The sequence below is a fragment of the Nematolebias whitei genome, chromosome 12 (assembly GCF_014905685.2).
Source record: "Nematolebias whitei isolate Nwh7 chromosome 12, NemWhi1, whole genome shotgun sequence".
In the NCBI taxonomy this organism is placed as follows: domain Eukaryota; kingdom Metazoa; phylum Chordata; class Actinopteri; order Cyprinodontiformes; family Rivulidae; genus Nematolebias; species Nematolebias whitei.
The window spans coordinates 48,596,967-48,612,107 of record NC_056509.1 but is presented as its reverse complement, the minus strand read 5'-3'; the positions used below and the strand labels follow the sequence as shown (position 1 = coordinate 48,612,107).

Genomic DNA, 15,141 nt, shown 5'->3' with positions numbered 1-15,141 from the left:
GGACTGAACTAGACAAAAGGACCTTCTCCTACTCCGCTCCTGTTTCCAGGAATATCTTGTAAAAAGATCTGAAGCTCTCGACCTTTGACCTCTCTAAGTGTCTTTAAGAATCTGTTGGACTCCTGGCAGGGACCAGTGCAGACATGTTCCTGTTTTTAGTTTTATACATTTGCCTCAGAATCTAGCTGTTTTTTTGTTGTTGGTTTTTTTTTGTTACCTTTTCCTTTTAGCCATCCTATTTGTAAAGAAAAAAAACAAAACAAAAAAAACCCTGCATTATGCTTTTTTATAACTGCTTATTGTTGTTGCTGTTGTCCATTGTTATCATCTTTCTTTGTTGAAATCAGGTCTCTCTTGTAAATGAGTCCTTGAGGCTCAGTGGGATTACCTGTCTAAATAAAGGTTGAATGATTTAGGAGGTTTACACTTATTGCATGGTTTTAGTATAGTTTGTTTGTTCTTTGGTTTTTTAGTGTCAGACGGGATCTTCTCATCCTAAGCATTTCATTGTACTATCCTGATGCATGCTCAAGTTCAATTAAGTTCAATTAAGTTAACAGTACAATTTCATTGTACTGTTAACCCTGTGTTAACCTGCATATGACAAATAAACATAACTTGAACTTGTATTGATAGTTTGATTTAAGAATCGATTCTAGAGTGAAAAGTTCTGGTATTGATAATAAATACTCATGGACTACGCTTACAGAACCTTTCTATCTTATCAAGAACTCAAAGCTCTTTACAACAATCTGTGCCTCATTTACACATTCATACAGCTCTCTACTTTTATTTTTCTTCTTTCGGCTGCTCCCTGCGTTAGGGTCGCCACAGTGAACTAAGTCGCACGAAGACTTGGCAGTAATTTTTACGCCGGATGTTCTTCCTGACACAACCACAGACACCGAGCTACCACAGCCTCTGTGTGGAGCAGAGAGCTGCATCTAGGACACCCACAGGAGCAGATGGTGGGGGTTAAGGGCCTTGCTCAAGGGCCCAGAGTGGGACGAATGAGGGTGGAGGCAGGTGTGGGTGCTTCACCTACCCCACCCACATTTTTGATGTTGTCGGTGCCGGGGCTTGAACCGGCGATCTTCCGATCACAGGCCCACTTTCTCTAACCTCTGCGCCACCACTCATACAGCACTCTACTAAATCTCTACAAACACTAATCAGAGCGTTAGCTCACATTCATGCACCGATGGGACACACATCAATAGCAATGAGGGGTTCAGTGTCTTGCACTTTGGCATGTGACTGCTGATGGAATCAAACCCCCAACTCTTGCATTGGAGGACGACTGCTCTAACCACTCAGCCACAGCCGCCCAGTATCAATAGTATCAATATTTTAGCGGACTTATGGTAAGATGGCGCCCGTGTACATGGCTTGCAATCCACCTCTGCTGATGGTGTTCCGATTATTTTTGTCTTTTGTATTCCTCATCAATGGCATCAACTCTCTGCTGGTGTATGACAGACAACAACTTTTGGATCTTCGTTTTTCTGGCATTGATGTCGCTTATCTGGACCATTATCAGCGTACCTCTGGACCCCCCCTCCTCCCCCCCGCTGGCGGACGTGCCAGCTTACCTTTGCTGCGCTCCTCACCTGCCTGCCCGGAGATATCGCTTCAGACGCCGGGGAAAACGTGCTGGTCAGCTGGTGAAGCTGAAAGCTCTGCGCGCTGCATCTTCCTCTCCAGCTGGCGGTCATGGTCTTCAGCTTCCCGCGTGCCCGGACCAGGTAACCAGCGGGAGTTGTCAGCCGTTGCGCAGCCCGGACCGACCTGGAGGGGCTGTTATTGAAAACCTGTGGCGATTAGCGCGCGCTAACTCCACCACTGCTGGCTCCACTTCGGACAATATCCAGATGTGTTTGGTCAACGCAAGATCTGTTACTAACAAAACTTTTATCCTCTGGGACTACTTTCAAGAGCACGATCTGGACTTTTTCTGCATCACAGAGTCTTGGATGTCTTCGGGTGAGTCCAGCGCCTTGACGGAATTACTGCCACCAAACCGTCTGTGTTTTAACGCCCCGCGGCCATCAGGCCGGCGCGGTGGTGGATTATTAAGAATATCCAAATCAACTTTTGACTGTAAACAACTGCCCAGCCCAGTTTCCCGTGCCAGCTTTGAGCTGAGCGTCTTTGAACTCGGACATTCACCTCCGACGTTATTTGCACTCGTCTACCGCCCACCTCGATCAAAGGATTTCATAAATGAGTTTTCTGACTTCTTGGCTGAAATCACACCAAAATATGAGCATCTTTTCATTATTGGGGACTTTAATTTGCACGTGTGCTGTCCTGAGAAGCCCTTGGTTAAGGACTTTTTAGATCTATTGGACTCATTTAATTTAACTCAGCATGTAAACGGTCCCACCCAAGAGCGCGGACATACACTGGACCTTGTTTTAACTCATGATGTGACTGTTAATAATCTTGAAATTGGTGATAATGATTTTTCAGACCACATGTCAGTCCAGTTTGAGTTCACCCTCCCCCATCTAACTCCTAAGTCGTGCATTCCTGCACGTAGGACTCGGACCATTAACCATTTCACTGCCGCACGTTTCACAGATGTTTATAACTCTGAAATGATCATTCAGCCCCCGGTGTTTCTCACCACCACTGAGGAGCTGACATCCCAGTTCAACTCTGTCTGCTTAAAGACTCTGGATCATGTCGCACCTGTTAAAACCAAAAAATCAAAACTCAGAGCAGAACCTTGGCTGAGTGACGTCACCAAGGCCGTTAGGCAGCAATGTAGGAGGGCGGAGCGAAAGTGGAGGAAAGACAGGCTGCAGGTCTCTTTCCAGATACTTAAAGAGAGTTGGTGCCGTTATCAGAAAGCAGTGAAAGCTGCTAAATCAAAATACTTCTCTGATATAATTACCTCAAACTCTCACAACCTACGTGTCCTCTTCTCCACCCTAAACTCTGTTCTCCACCTCACTGAACCATCACCTCTGGAAGCCTCGACTGAGCTGTGCGACAACTTCCTACATTTCTTTTTGGAAAAAAGTTGCGACCACCAGGGCTCTCATTTCCCCTCCAACTCATGACCCATCCATCCCACCTCAATCTGTAGCTCCTTTTGACCATTTTGAACCCATCACTCTATCTTCTCTAGAGCAGGTCATGTGCAGCTTGAAACCTTCTGGTTCCACCTTTGATGTGGTCCCCCCTCGACTACTAAAGGAGGTTTTTCCAACTCTAGGTCCGTCCATTCTTGATATAGTAAACAGTAGTTTATCCACTGGCGTGGTACCAAAATCCTTTAAACATGCTGCTGTCCAGCCTCTCCTGAAAAAACAAACCTTGACCCCTCAGTCGTTTCCAACTTCCGGCCTGTCTCCAAACTCCCATTTGTTTCTAAAGTACTGGAGAAAGTAGTTGAGTCCCAGTTGAAGTGCTTCCTGGAGGATCAGGCCATCTTAGAGCTTTTCCAATCTGGCTTTAAACCTCTCCTCAGCACTGAAACTGCCCTGCTGAAGGTCTTTAACGACATCTTCAGATCCACAGATACCGGTGATTCTGTGCTGCTTGTCCTGTTGGACCTCACAGCCACCTTTGACACCAAAGGGTTCTGCAGGGGTCCATACTGGGTCCCCTCCTATTCTCTTTATACCTGCTGCCGCTTGGTGCTATTTTCTGGAAACACAACATGCCCTTCCACTTCTACACCGATGACTGTCAAATTTACTTCCCCCTAAGACACAATGGTACATGCTCTATTCAACCGCTGCTCAACTGCCTGGCTGACATCAGGGACTGGATGGCTTTAAACTTCTTAAGTTTCAATGAAAAGAAGTCTGAAGTCATGTTGTTCCCTCCCAACGACACGATCACAAACCACTGCATCGACCTCTCCGCTCTAACCCTGTCAGAAAAACAAAGAGTCACTAATCTGGGCGTGATAATGGACCCTTCCCTGAAACTTAACAATCATGTAAAAATAATTAAATCATGTTTCTTCCAACTGAGGCAGCTGTCTAAACTGAAGCCCATATTGTCCAAAAAGAACCTGGAGACAGTAATACATGCTTTCATTACATCTAGGCTTGATTACTGCAGTTCACTCCTGTTTGGTATCAGTCAGACCTCCATTGCACGACTACAACTGGTCCAGAATGCAGCAGCCCCATTTTTAACCAGTACAGGCAAAAGAGAGCACATTACACCAGTTTTGGCCTCACTGCACTGGTTACCAGTTCACCTTCGAATCTAGTTCAAAATACTCATGTCTACAAATCACTGAACAGTGTCTCCCCCCCATCTCTCTGATCTGCTACAACCGTATGTCCCACCACGCTCCCTGAGGTCAGCGGACCAGTTGCTCCTCACAGTTCCAGGAACTCGTCTTAAGCGCAGAGGTGACAGGGCCTTCTCTGTAGCAGGACCAAGACTTTGGAACGAGTTACCTCTGCTTGTCAGACAGGCCCCCTCCCTCTCGGTTTTCAAGTCCCGTTTAAAAACTCACTACTATTCAGTAGCTTTCAACACCAGATGATCTGTGTTTGATCCTGTATGCTCCACACTGGTTTGTTGTCATTATCTGCATCGTTTTTATGTCTATATTCTGATTTACCTCATTTTGTATTTTGCTTTGTGTGTTACCTGTTGTTCTGTCTGTACAGCACTTTGGTTGGCCTTGTAGCTGTTTTAAGTGCTCTATAAATAAAATGGTATGGTATGGTATTTTAGTATCAATTTGCACATCACTACCGTCAATGTGCTATTGTGGCACTTCTGTCAATCACACCACCTTCTCCTGTCAATCACACCACCACCCCCTCTCTGTAAGGATGGTACCATTTGCTGGCTCTGTTTGTGTCTGTGTTTCCCTAGTGTTTCCTCGTCAGTTTAATTGGTGCCACCCTTGTCTCGTCACAGCTGTTTGTAATCACGTCTCGTCTTGTCCCTGTATTTAAGCCATCTGTTCTGTTTTGTTCGTCGTCGGGTCGCATTCGTTGGGTCTCTGTATTCTCCTGCGTTCTCCTGAGTCTCCCCTGAGCTTCCTGAGTCCTTCCTGAGTTTCCCTCTGAGCCTACCGTTTTCATGTAAGTTTTGCTGCCACGTCAGCTGTTTATTTTTGTTCTTTATTCACTATTAAAATACTTATTTTTGTAATCTGCCGAGTTGAGTCCTGTCTGCACTACTGGGTTCGTTCCTGTCCACCAAATCCTGACACTCTCAATCACAGCACCTCCTCCTGTCAATCACACCACCTTCTCCTGTCAATCACAGCACCTCCTCCTGTCAATCAGACGACAGGCTGCCATCATTCTGCCTGTGTTCAATCATCAGTGCGGGGCTTCTTCTGCTTCTTACCTGAGCTCCTCCAGAACCACGGTGTTATCATACGGACCCACAAGGAGCTCTCCCAGGTCAACGTCAGCCTCTGAGGGGTGAAAGGTCACACGGTAACCCCTAACATCTCCAGGTGCAGGGTCCCAGGAGACCCTGAAGCTGTTCTTGGAAGGCTCAGAGGTCTGTAGGTTCCTGGGAGCTTTAAAAGGCGACACTGAAATTAAATAAAGAAGCAAAACTTCAGGACAAACTCACTCAGACAGAACCTGCACAGAACTTAAGATCCTAAACCTGAAGTTAGAAAGACAAGACTCATTTATACAGTTTGTCTTTAAACTAAAAATCAAATAATTGTGGGTTCAAAGGTGCACATGAAGTGGACGTGTCTCTGCAGTGTCCTAAAGACAGGTTAGGTGGATGTGTCTCTCAGACGGTGCATGATGGACCAACGTACGTGTGGTTCCTACTCCTTGCCTTGCTTGTCCTTCCCCATGTTTGTAGAAGGGTTGGACCGTGATGCCGTAGGTGGTGATGGGCTGCAGGCGCTTGAGGACGGTGGAGGACACCGCCCCAGGGACCTTCAGGATCACTTCTTTGCCTCCAGCAGTGGGGACGTACCTCAGGCGGTAGTTGAGCACCTTTCCTGGAGCGGGGGTCCAGGTGACCTTCATGGTGCGCTCTGTCTCGTGGGACACCGTCAGCTGTTTGTCTGCAGCAGAAGCTAAAGAGAAAACGTTTTCAGGTGGTTTATCATCTGAAACAGAACTTCTCAAACCTTCTGGGTTCTGACCCGCACATCGTCACAGCTCACAGTTCAGACTTCTGTTACAGCTCGAACAAACATCCGTCAAACTCAAAACAAATATTAACCTTTTAATTTAATTTAATTTATGACTGTGGAGCAATTGAGCAGTGGAAAGATGTGTCGCTTCACAGCAAGAAGGTCGCAGGTTCGCCTCCCATCCTTTCTGGGTGGAGTTTGAAGGTTCTCCTTGTGCATGTGAGGGTCTCTGCAAGTACTCCAGCTTCCTCTCTCCAGCCCAAAACTGAACAATAGCTTCTTTGGTCACTCTAAATTGTCCCCAAGTTGTTTGTCTCTGTGTGTCCTTGTGATGAACCTGACACCTGTCCAGGTGTCCCCTGTGTCTCACACAGTGGATCCCCCAAATCCATAAATGTGTTAATCTAACTGGTTCTGTTAATCTAAGTGGATCAGAATCGGGCTGTCTGTAAGTGTTGGAGGAACTCTGCACGGACAAAGAAAACTCCGCCCACTGCAGTCTCTGTTGGTGGAACCGACCAGAGCGTCCAACGTTTCCCTGCAGGAACCAGCTCTGTCAGAACAGTTTGCATGTTTTTCGAACTTGTTGATGTGCAGGTTTGGTTTTTGGTGCCTGGAGGCCTTATGGGCTGGGTTTAGTTCCTGGGTGTGCATCCAGAAACAGGAATGTGTTGTTGACATTTTTAGAGCGTCTGATCTTTGATGCAGTGAGAAGATGACGGGACACCCATGCTGCGCCAGCTCCCTCTCAGATTAGAGTTTGATTAGTCTGGAGGTCAAAAACAGCAAAACTCACACAGATGGGCTCAAATAAGCCTGAATCCAGACTCCTTTCACAAACTGGGAACCAAAGCTCCACAAACACACCACTACACAAAGTGATTCGAAAAGGTTCAATTCCAACAGTATGAAGCCACATGTTAGAAGACACTGAACCCCTCATTGTCTCTGATGTGTCCCATCAGTATCAGAATGGGACCTACAGACTGATTTACTCAGACTATCTTTGTAGATGTGCACAGATGAGTGTGGACATGCGTGGACATGTAAATGACAGCACAGGGTGCGCTGTGTCTTTGAGTATTCTGTTTGGACAGCAGGACAGTCTGCTTGTATCTGAGCTCAGAGTTTTCTCATCCAAACAGGAAACAAATTCAGTTTTTGTGCTAGTCTTGATGTGAGCAACCTGTCATCACTTCCTCTAACAGCTTATGGTTTGTGAAGTCTTACCGCCGGTGGTTTCCTGTCCCGTGAGCGGGTCGCTGTTTCTATAGCCATAGGAGGAGACCACAGACACCTGGTACAGCGTCTCTGGACTCAGACCTTCCAGGACCGTGGAAGTTAAACTTCCTGGCACCGTTTTCTCTCCATGCTCTTCAGAAAACAGAGACTTCCACCTGACTTGATATGTTTTGACGTTTCCAGGGGCTGCTGTCCAGGACACCACAAAACTGCTGGGGGTCACATCACTGGTGACCAGGTTCTTAGGAGGACCCAGCTCTGGAACCAAAGAACAGAAACCATGAAAACAATTAAAACAGGGTATAAACAGATGCTATTTAGGAAGATTAGAAAGTCAAATCAAATGTGTACATTATTGGATTTATGCTAACAGGGTTTCTGTTGTATGGAATCATGGATACCTTGGATATCGACAAATTAGGAAGACGTTGACAGCAGTTTCGGCCATGGTAAAGCTGCCAGCCTTATGTGTAGGTTTAATCCGTGCCTTGAGCTCTCAAACTCATATTCTTAACGAGCTCAATCGCAAGCTGGACGTGATTCTGAGAATCGTGGGCCACTTGTGGCTTCTGGAACTCGCCAGCATGAAGGATTCAATCTTGGAGAATGCTAAATCGAGCATGGACCGAGTGGAATGTCCATAAATCTGGTTGTTTGGATTCACCATTGAGTGTAGCAGCAAAACTGAAGGCAGACAGAAAACAGTCCGGCAGCCCAAACAATTGTTGTTTGTCTGAATTTGGCCTCTCCACTGGACTTGGACAGGCCAACTTATCTCAAATTGCTCCTGGAGGATACGTAAACTAGAAGCTCTAGAATCCCATACTGCCCACCTCCAGGATCTGGTTCTTTCAGTGATTGTGGCCATAGGTGAGGGTAGGAATGTAGACCGATCGGCAAACAGACAGCTTCTCCTGCAGCTCAGCTCCCTATTCACCACATCAGACTGGTACGGGGGAATTTTACTGACAGAAGTCGAGAGCACACATTTTCAGTTTGAAAGCAGGAATTAATCTCTTTGTTCTCAAAACTTATAACGCTTGCACTCAAAACTTCTGCTCGCTTTCAAATATTCTCTGTGCTCTCTCTCAAATCTTTGTGTTCACGCACAGATTTTCTGCTCACTCATAAAACTTCTCTCTGCACGGATCAAACCTCCACTCGCAAACCTCTTTGCTCGCTTGCAAATTCTTTTCTGCTCTCTCGCAGAACAAGGAGTACCGTTGCCTGGCAACCGTCCCAGCCAGTAGAATGAAAGAGTTATACTGGGAGGTGGGAGACTCCTCTAGGGTGTGTTTGTTTCCTTCTAGTGGGTGTGCCTGTGTGGCTACTATCACTTGTAGCACCTGCTCTTTCTGCTCCGCCCACTGGCTGTAGGAGAAACAACCTCAGCTTTCTGCTCCATGTTACAATTTAAAGATAAGGATTTTGCTCATACAGGCTGCGATCAATAGCTTTGCATTGACTTACATGACAGACAGTTAATCTGTGTTCTCTTCCTCACTAAATATCCACCAGCAGCGCATTGATTCATAACTGGCTGTGATTATCGTACCCACCACTGCACCCAGTATTCACTGGTTAACTGGACATCATTAACTTCACACAGACTCTCCCACTGGTACATTTCCATCTTTAAATCACTTCCTGGTCTGCTGCCTTCATACATCTCCTCCTACATGTCTCTGTGTGAGTGCAGCTACAGCGTGCGCTCTCAGGACATCATTACCTGCAGTGTTCCCTCAGTGAGGACTGAACTAGACAAAAGGACCTTCTCCTACTCCGCTCCTGTTTCCTGGAACATCTTGTAAAAAGATCTGAAGCTCTCGACCTTTGACCTCTCTAAGTGTCTTTAAGAATCTGTTGGACACCTGGCAGGGTCCAATGCAGACATGTTCCTGTTGTTAGTTTTATACATTTGTCTTGGAATCTAGCTGTTTTTTTGTTTTGTTACCTTTTCCTTTTAACCATCCTATTTGTTAAAAAAAAAAAAAAAAAAAAAAATGTAGTATGCTTTTTAATAACTGTTTATTGTTGTTGCTGTTGTCTATTGTTGTCATCTTTGTTTGTTGAAATCAGGTCTCTCTTGTAAATGAGTCCTTGAGGCTCAATGGGATTTACCTGTATAAATAAAGGTTGATTGATTATTGATCGCTAACAGCCTACTAGTAGCCACACAGACACACCCACTAGAAGGAAACAAACGCACCCTAGAGGAGTCTCCCACTGCCCAGTTTAACACTTTCATACTATTGGCTGGGACGGTTGCCAGGCAACGGTACTCTTTGTTCTGCGAGAGCACAAAATAATTTGCAAGCGAGTAGAGAGGTTTGCGAGTAGAGATTTGATCCATGCAGAGAAAAGTTTTGTGTGCGAACAGAAAATCTGAGCGCTAACCCAAAGATTTGAGAGAGCACAGAGAATATTTGAAAGAGAGCAAAATTTTTGAGAGCAAGCATTACAAGTTTTGAGAACAAAGAGATGGATTCCTGCTTTCAAACTGAAAATGCGTGCTCTCCATTTGTGTCAGTAAAATTCCCCCATAGACCGGCACAAAGTCCACAAGACTTCAGAAGCTGCACTGATCCATGCAGATCTCCCAGTCCATCCTTCAAAACCAGAGACTCTTGAATTCCTCCACTTGAGGCAGAACCTCACTCCCAACCTGGAGAAGATGGTCCACCCTCTGACGGAGGACTATGACATGAAATCTGGAGGGGCTTATCCTTATTCCATTTTTGTGTTTTCTAAAATCATTGGCTATGGTGGCCATCTTGAATTGGGTTAACTGCAGAAGTTTATCCATCATAGATATGCATCTAAAAATGATTTCCTGAAGTGTCATTAAAGCGGTTTATGAGACATTCTGTTAACAGACAAATGAACACATGGACACAGGCAAAACCCGCCTTGGCCTTTTGATGCCAGGAGAAGAAGAGGAGGTTCGCAGAGAAACGTATGCAGCAAACCAAACAGATTTACCAGAGAAACAGAAACCAACCGAGCTGACGATCATCTGGAGTCGTTCTGTGGTGAATCAGGATATGGTCTAAATGTTTCCAGAAGCTTCAGCTCTGCCGACTGTCTGCTCCGTCACACAAAAGGCAAAACTCTGAACCTCATATTTCATTCCAATAAACCAACCGCGGCTCCAGTTTTTCCAAGAGACCTCAGCTGCAGACACAGCCAACTGCTGGAAAGATCTCTGACTGATGGAGGTCAGATCCTTCTTCAGGAACGGTGGCAGAAGAATACCAGATGACTTAATCTGCTGCATACCTCATCTGTGTTTCTTTGGTTTAAATCAGGTCTCTCTTGAAAATGAGTTCTTGTAATTCAATGAAACTAACCTGTACAAATAAAGTTTGAATGAAAATCTGGAGAATCATCCAGCAGTGAACACAGCTCCAATCAGAATCAGCTAAAGTCAAGTACCAAGGCCCAGTTTTTAATTGTTGACCTGCTGGATCTGTTAAAAACCAGCAGATGTGTTGCATCAAACACACTCAGCTCCAGAAGAAAAACTTCAAACCACAGACCAATTCATTCACTTGAGAATCCCAGAACAACTCTGACCTCATCCTTCTGTGATGAAAACGATACAACTGCTAATGCTACTAATGCTATTGCTGCTAATGCCACTGCACGTCTTTTAACAGGAACACGTAAAAGAGAGCACATCACATCTGTTCTGGCTTCTCTCCACTGGCTGCCCGTGTATTTTAGAGTTCATTTTAAAATTACTTTGTTTGTTTTAAAGGTTTTAAAAAGCCTTCCGCCCGATCGCCAGTCCTCCCCCTTATTTAACAGAGCTTCTCCACCACTACAATCCCCCTCGGTCACTCAGATCCTCTGACCAGCTGCTTCTGGTCATTCCCAAGAGTAAGAGGAAGCTCAGAGGAGACAGGACCTTCTCTGTTAGTGGCCCTAAGTTATGGAACACTCTGCCTTTGCACATTCGACCGACCCCTCACTGTCCATGTTTCAAACCCGTCTGAAAACTCATCTCTACTCATCGGCCTTCAACCAACTGAGACTTGATTTTACTTCATTTTTATTGATATTGATTTTATCTGTTTAACCCGTCGTTTTATTGTGTTTTAAATAGAGTTTTGAATTCATTATTGTGTGCTTGGCTTTGTAACTTTGTTTTTATGCTTGCTTTTATCTAATTTATTACTGATGTTCAGCACTTTGTTTCAGCTGTGGCTGCTGTTAAAGCGCTTTATAAATAAAGTTGATGATGATGATGATAGGGTCTCCCAAAGCAGATTGGTCCTAGGCGACAGGCCAGACAAAGAGCGTTTCAGATTTTTATGGACAAGACAAAACAAGGAACTCAGTGTCCCTTGAACAGACGTGTTACCGGGGCCCCACCCTGGAGCCAGGCCTGGGGGAGGGGCTCGTCAGCATGCGCCTGGTGACTGGGTCTCTACCCATGGGGCCCAGTCTGGCTCAGCCCGAAGGAGCAGCATGGGTTTGCCTTCCTGTGGACCCACCACCTGCAGGAAGGGCCATAAAAGTCGGGTGCATGATGTCATGGGAAGTGGCCGAAGATGGGCATTTTGGTGCTCTGACCCTGGCTTACCAAAGCTAGCTCTTGAGACATGGAATGTAACCTCTCTGGCGGAAGTAGTCTGAGCTTGTGCGCCAGGTTGAGAGGTACTGACTAGATATAGTTGGGCTCACCTTGACGCACAGCATGGGCTCTGGAACCGATCTCCTTGAGAGGGGCTGGACCTTATTCTACTCTATAGTTGCTCATGGTGAGAGGCACTGAGCTGGTGTGGGTCTACTCTTAGCCCCCTGACTTGGTGCCTGTGTGTTTGAGTTTTCCCCAGTAGATGAGAGGGTGGCTTCCCTTCACCTTCGGATGGGAGGACGAGCTCTGACTGTTGTTTGTGCCTATACGTCGAACTGCAGTTCAGAGTATTCAGCCTTCCTGGAATCCTTGGCAGGGGTGCTGGAAGATGCGACAGCTGGGGACTCCTTTATTCTGCTGAGGGACTCCAATGTCCAGATGGGTAATGACAGTGTGACCTGGAGGGGCGTGATAAGGAGGAACGGCCTTTCTGATCTGAACCAGAGTGGTGTTCCATTGTTGGACTTCTGTGCTAGTCATAGTTTGTCCATCACGAACACCATGTTCGAACATAAAGGTGTCCATAAGTGCATGTGGCACCAGGACGCCCTAGGTCGTAGATCGATGATTAACTTCATAGTCGTGTCATCTGATTTGCGGACGTTTGTTTTGGATACATGGGTGAAGAGAGTAGCTGAGCTGTCAACTGATCACCACCTGGTAGTGAGTTGGATCGGATGGCAGAGGAAGATGCTGGACAGACCCGGTAGACCCAAACATGTAATGAGGGTTTGCTGGGAATGCCTGCCAGAAAAACCCGTCAGAGAGATCTTCAACTCACACCTCTGGGAGAGCTTTAACCACATCCCAGCTAAGGTGGGGGACATTGAGTCAGAGTGGGCCATGTTCCTTGTCTGTTTGTTGAGGTAATTTGCTTTAAGCTGTGGAAGCAATGTTGTCCGTGCTTCTTGCGGTGGCCATCCATTAACTCTTTGGTGGAAACCCTGGGTTAGGGAGGCTGTCAAGTTGAAGCAGGAGTCCTATCAGGCTTTGTTGGTCAGTGGGACTTTGGAGACAGCGGAGGAGTACCGGAGGGCCAAGCGGTCTGCAGCCTTGGCTGTTGCTGAGGCAAAAGTTCGGATGTGAGAGAAGTTCAGTGAAACCTTGGATAGAGACTCTCGGTCAGCTCTGAGGAGATTCTGGCAAACCATCAGGCAGTTGAGAAGGGGAAAGCAGCACTTTACTAACAATGTGTTTACTGAAGGTGGGGTGCTGTTGACCTCAACCAGTGATGTCATAGGGATGTGGAAGGAATACTTCTCGGACCTTCTCAATCCCACCGGTACGTCTTCCATGGAGGAAGCTGAGTCAAGGGACTTTGGGGTTGATCCGTCCATAACCGTGGCTGAGGTCACCGAGGTAGTTACAAAGCTCCGAGGTGGCAGGGCTGCAGGAGTGGATGAGATTCACCCTGATTTCCTCAAGTCTTTGGATGTTGTGGGGCTGTCTTGGTTGACACGCCTTTGCAACATTGCGTGGACATCAGGGGCAGTGCCACTGGACTAGCAGACTGGGGTGGTGGTTCCCCTCTCCAAAAAAGGGGACCGGAGAGTGTGCGCCAATTATAGGGGCATCACTCTCCTTAGCTTCCCTGGTAAGGTCTATTCGGGGGTACTGGAGAACCGAGTCTGATCATTTGTCAAACCTCAAATCCAGGATGAACAATGTGGGTTCCGTCCTGGCTGTAGAACACTGGATCAGCTATCCTGATGCATGCTCATAACTGGATCAGCTCTTTACCCTCACTAGCATCCTCAAGGTTTCATAGGTTTGCCCATCCAATCTCCATGTGTTTTGTGGACTTGGAGAAGGCTTTTGACCGTGTTCCTCGGGGTACACTGTGTGGGGTGCTCCGTGAGTATGGGATTGGAGGTCCATTGTTACGGGCTGTTCAGCCCCTATACAAGTGGTGTGAGAGTTTGGTTCGCATTGCCGATAGTAAGTCAGACCACTTCAGGGTATGAGTTGGACTCTGCTAGGACTGCCCATTGTCACCGATTCTGTTCATAATTTTTATGGTCATAATTTCTCGGTGCAGCCAGCTGGCGGAGGGTTTCCGGTTCAATGGCCTCAGGATTCCATCTCTGCTCTTTGCAGCTGATGTGGTCCTGTTGGCATCATTGTGCCGTGATCTTCGGCTCTGGTGGTTCGCAGCCAAGTGTGAAGCGGCTGGGATGATAATCAGCACCTCCAAATCTGAGGCCACAGTCCTCAACCAGAAAAGGGTGGATTGCTCTCTTCAGGTCGAGGGTGAGGTTCTGCCTCAAGCGGAGGAGTTCAAGTATCTCAGGGTTTTGTTCATGAGTGAGGGAAGAATGAAGCATGAGCTTGACAGGTGGATTGGTGCAGCATTGGCAGTATTGCGGACTCTTTCCCGGTCCATTGTGGTGAAGAGAGAGCTGAGCTGTAAGGCAAAGCTCTCTATTTACCAGTCAGTCTATTTTCCTACCCTCACCTATGGTCATGAGCTCTGGGTAGTGATCAAAAGAACAAGATTTCGGATACTGGCAGTTGAAATTAATTTCCTCTGCAGGGTAGCTGGACTCTCCCTTAGAGATAGGGTGAGAAGCTCAGTTATCCGGGAGAGACTCAGAGTAGAACCGCTACTCCTCCACGTCGAGAGGAGCCAGTTGAAGCGATTCGGGCATCTGGTAAGGATGCCCCCTGGGCGCCTCCCTAGGGAGGTGCTTCGGGCATGTCCAACTGGGAGGAGACCCCGAGGAAGATCCAGGACACACTGGAGAGACTATGTCTCTTGGTTGGCCTGGGAATGCCTTGGAATCCTTCCAGAAGAGCTGGAAGAGGTGGCTGTGGAAAGAGATGTCTGGGTCTCCCTGCTCAAACTGATACTCCCGCGACCCGACTTCGGAATAAGCGAAAGATAATGGATGGATGATGATGATGCTACTACTGCTGCTACTGCCTCTAATGCTACTACTGCTGCTTACGCTGCTACAATTTCTCCATCTTAAGTCCTCCACCCTCAGCCCTCCATCTTCAAATCTACAACATCAGTCCTCTCTCTTTAGTTCTACAACCTCAATCCTCCACCTTCAGTTCTACAACCTCAGTCCTTCACCTTCAGTTCTACAACATCAGTCCTCCACCTTCAATTCTACAACCTCAGTCCTCCATCTTCAGTCCTCCACCCTCAGCCCTC

General features: G+C 46.8%; 1 protein-coding gene across 1 annotated transcript in view; it reads right to left on the bottom strand.

The window, feature by feature from the left end:
• LOC119417984 (collagen alpha-1(XII) chain) overlaps positions 1-15,141 on the bottom strand; it is a gene marked incomplete in the record, with an annotated part of 211,081 nt that overhangs the window by 163,733 nt on the left and 32,207 nt on the right. The window contains 3 exon segments of the mRNA XM_037685231.1: positions 5,338-5,530; positions 5,771-6,037; positions 7,328-7,597. Of these exon segments, the coding sequence (XP_037541159.1) occupies positions 5,338-5,530; positions 5,771-6,037; positions 7,328-7,597 (730 nt within the window).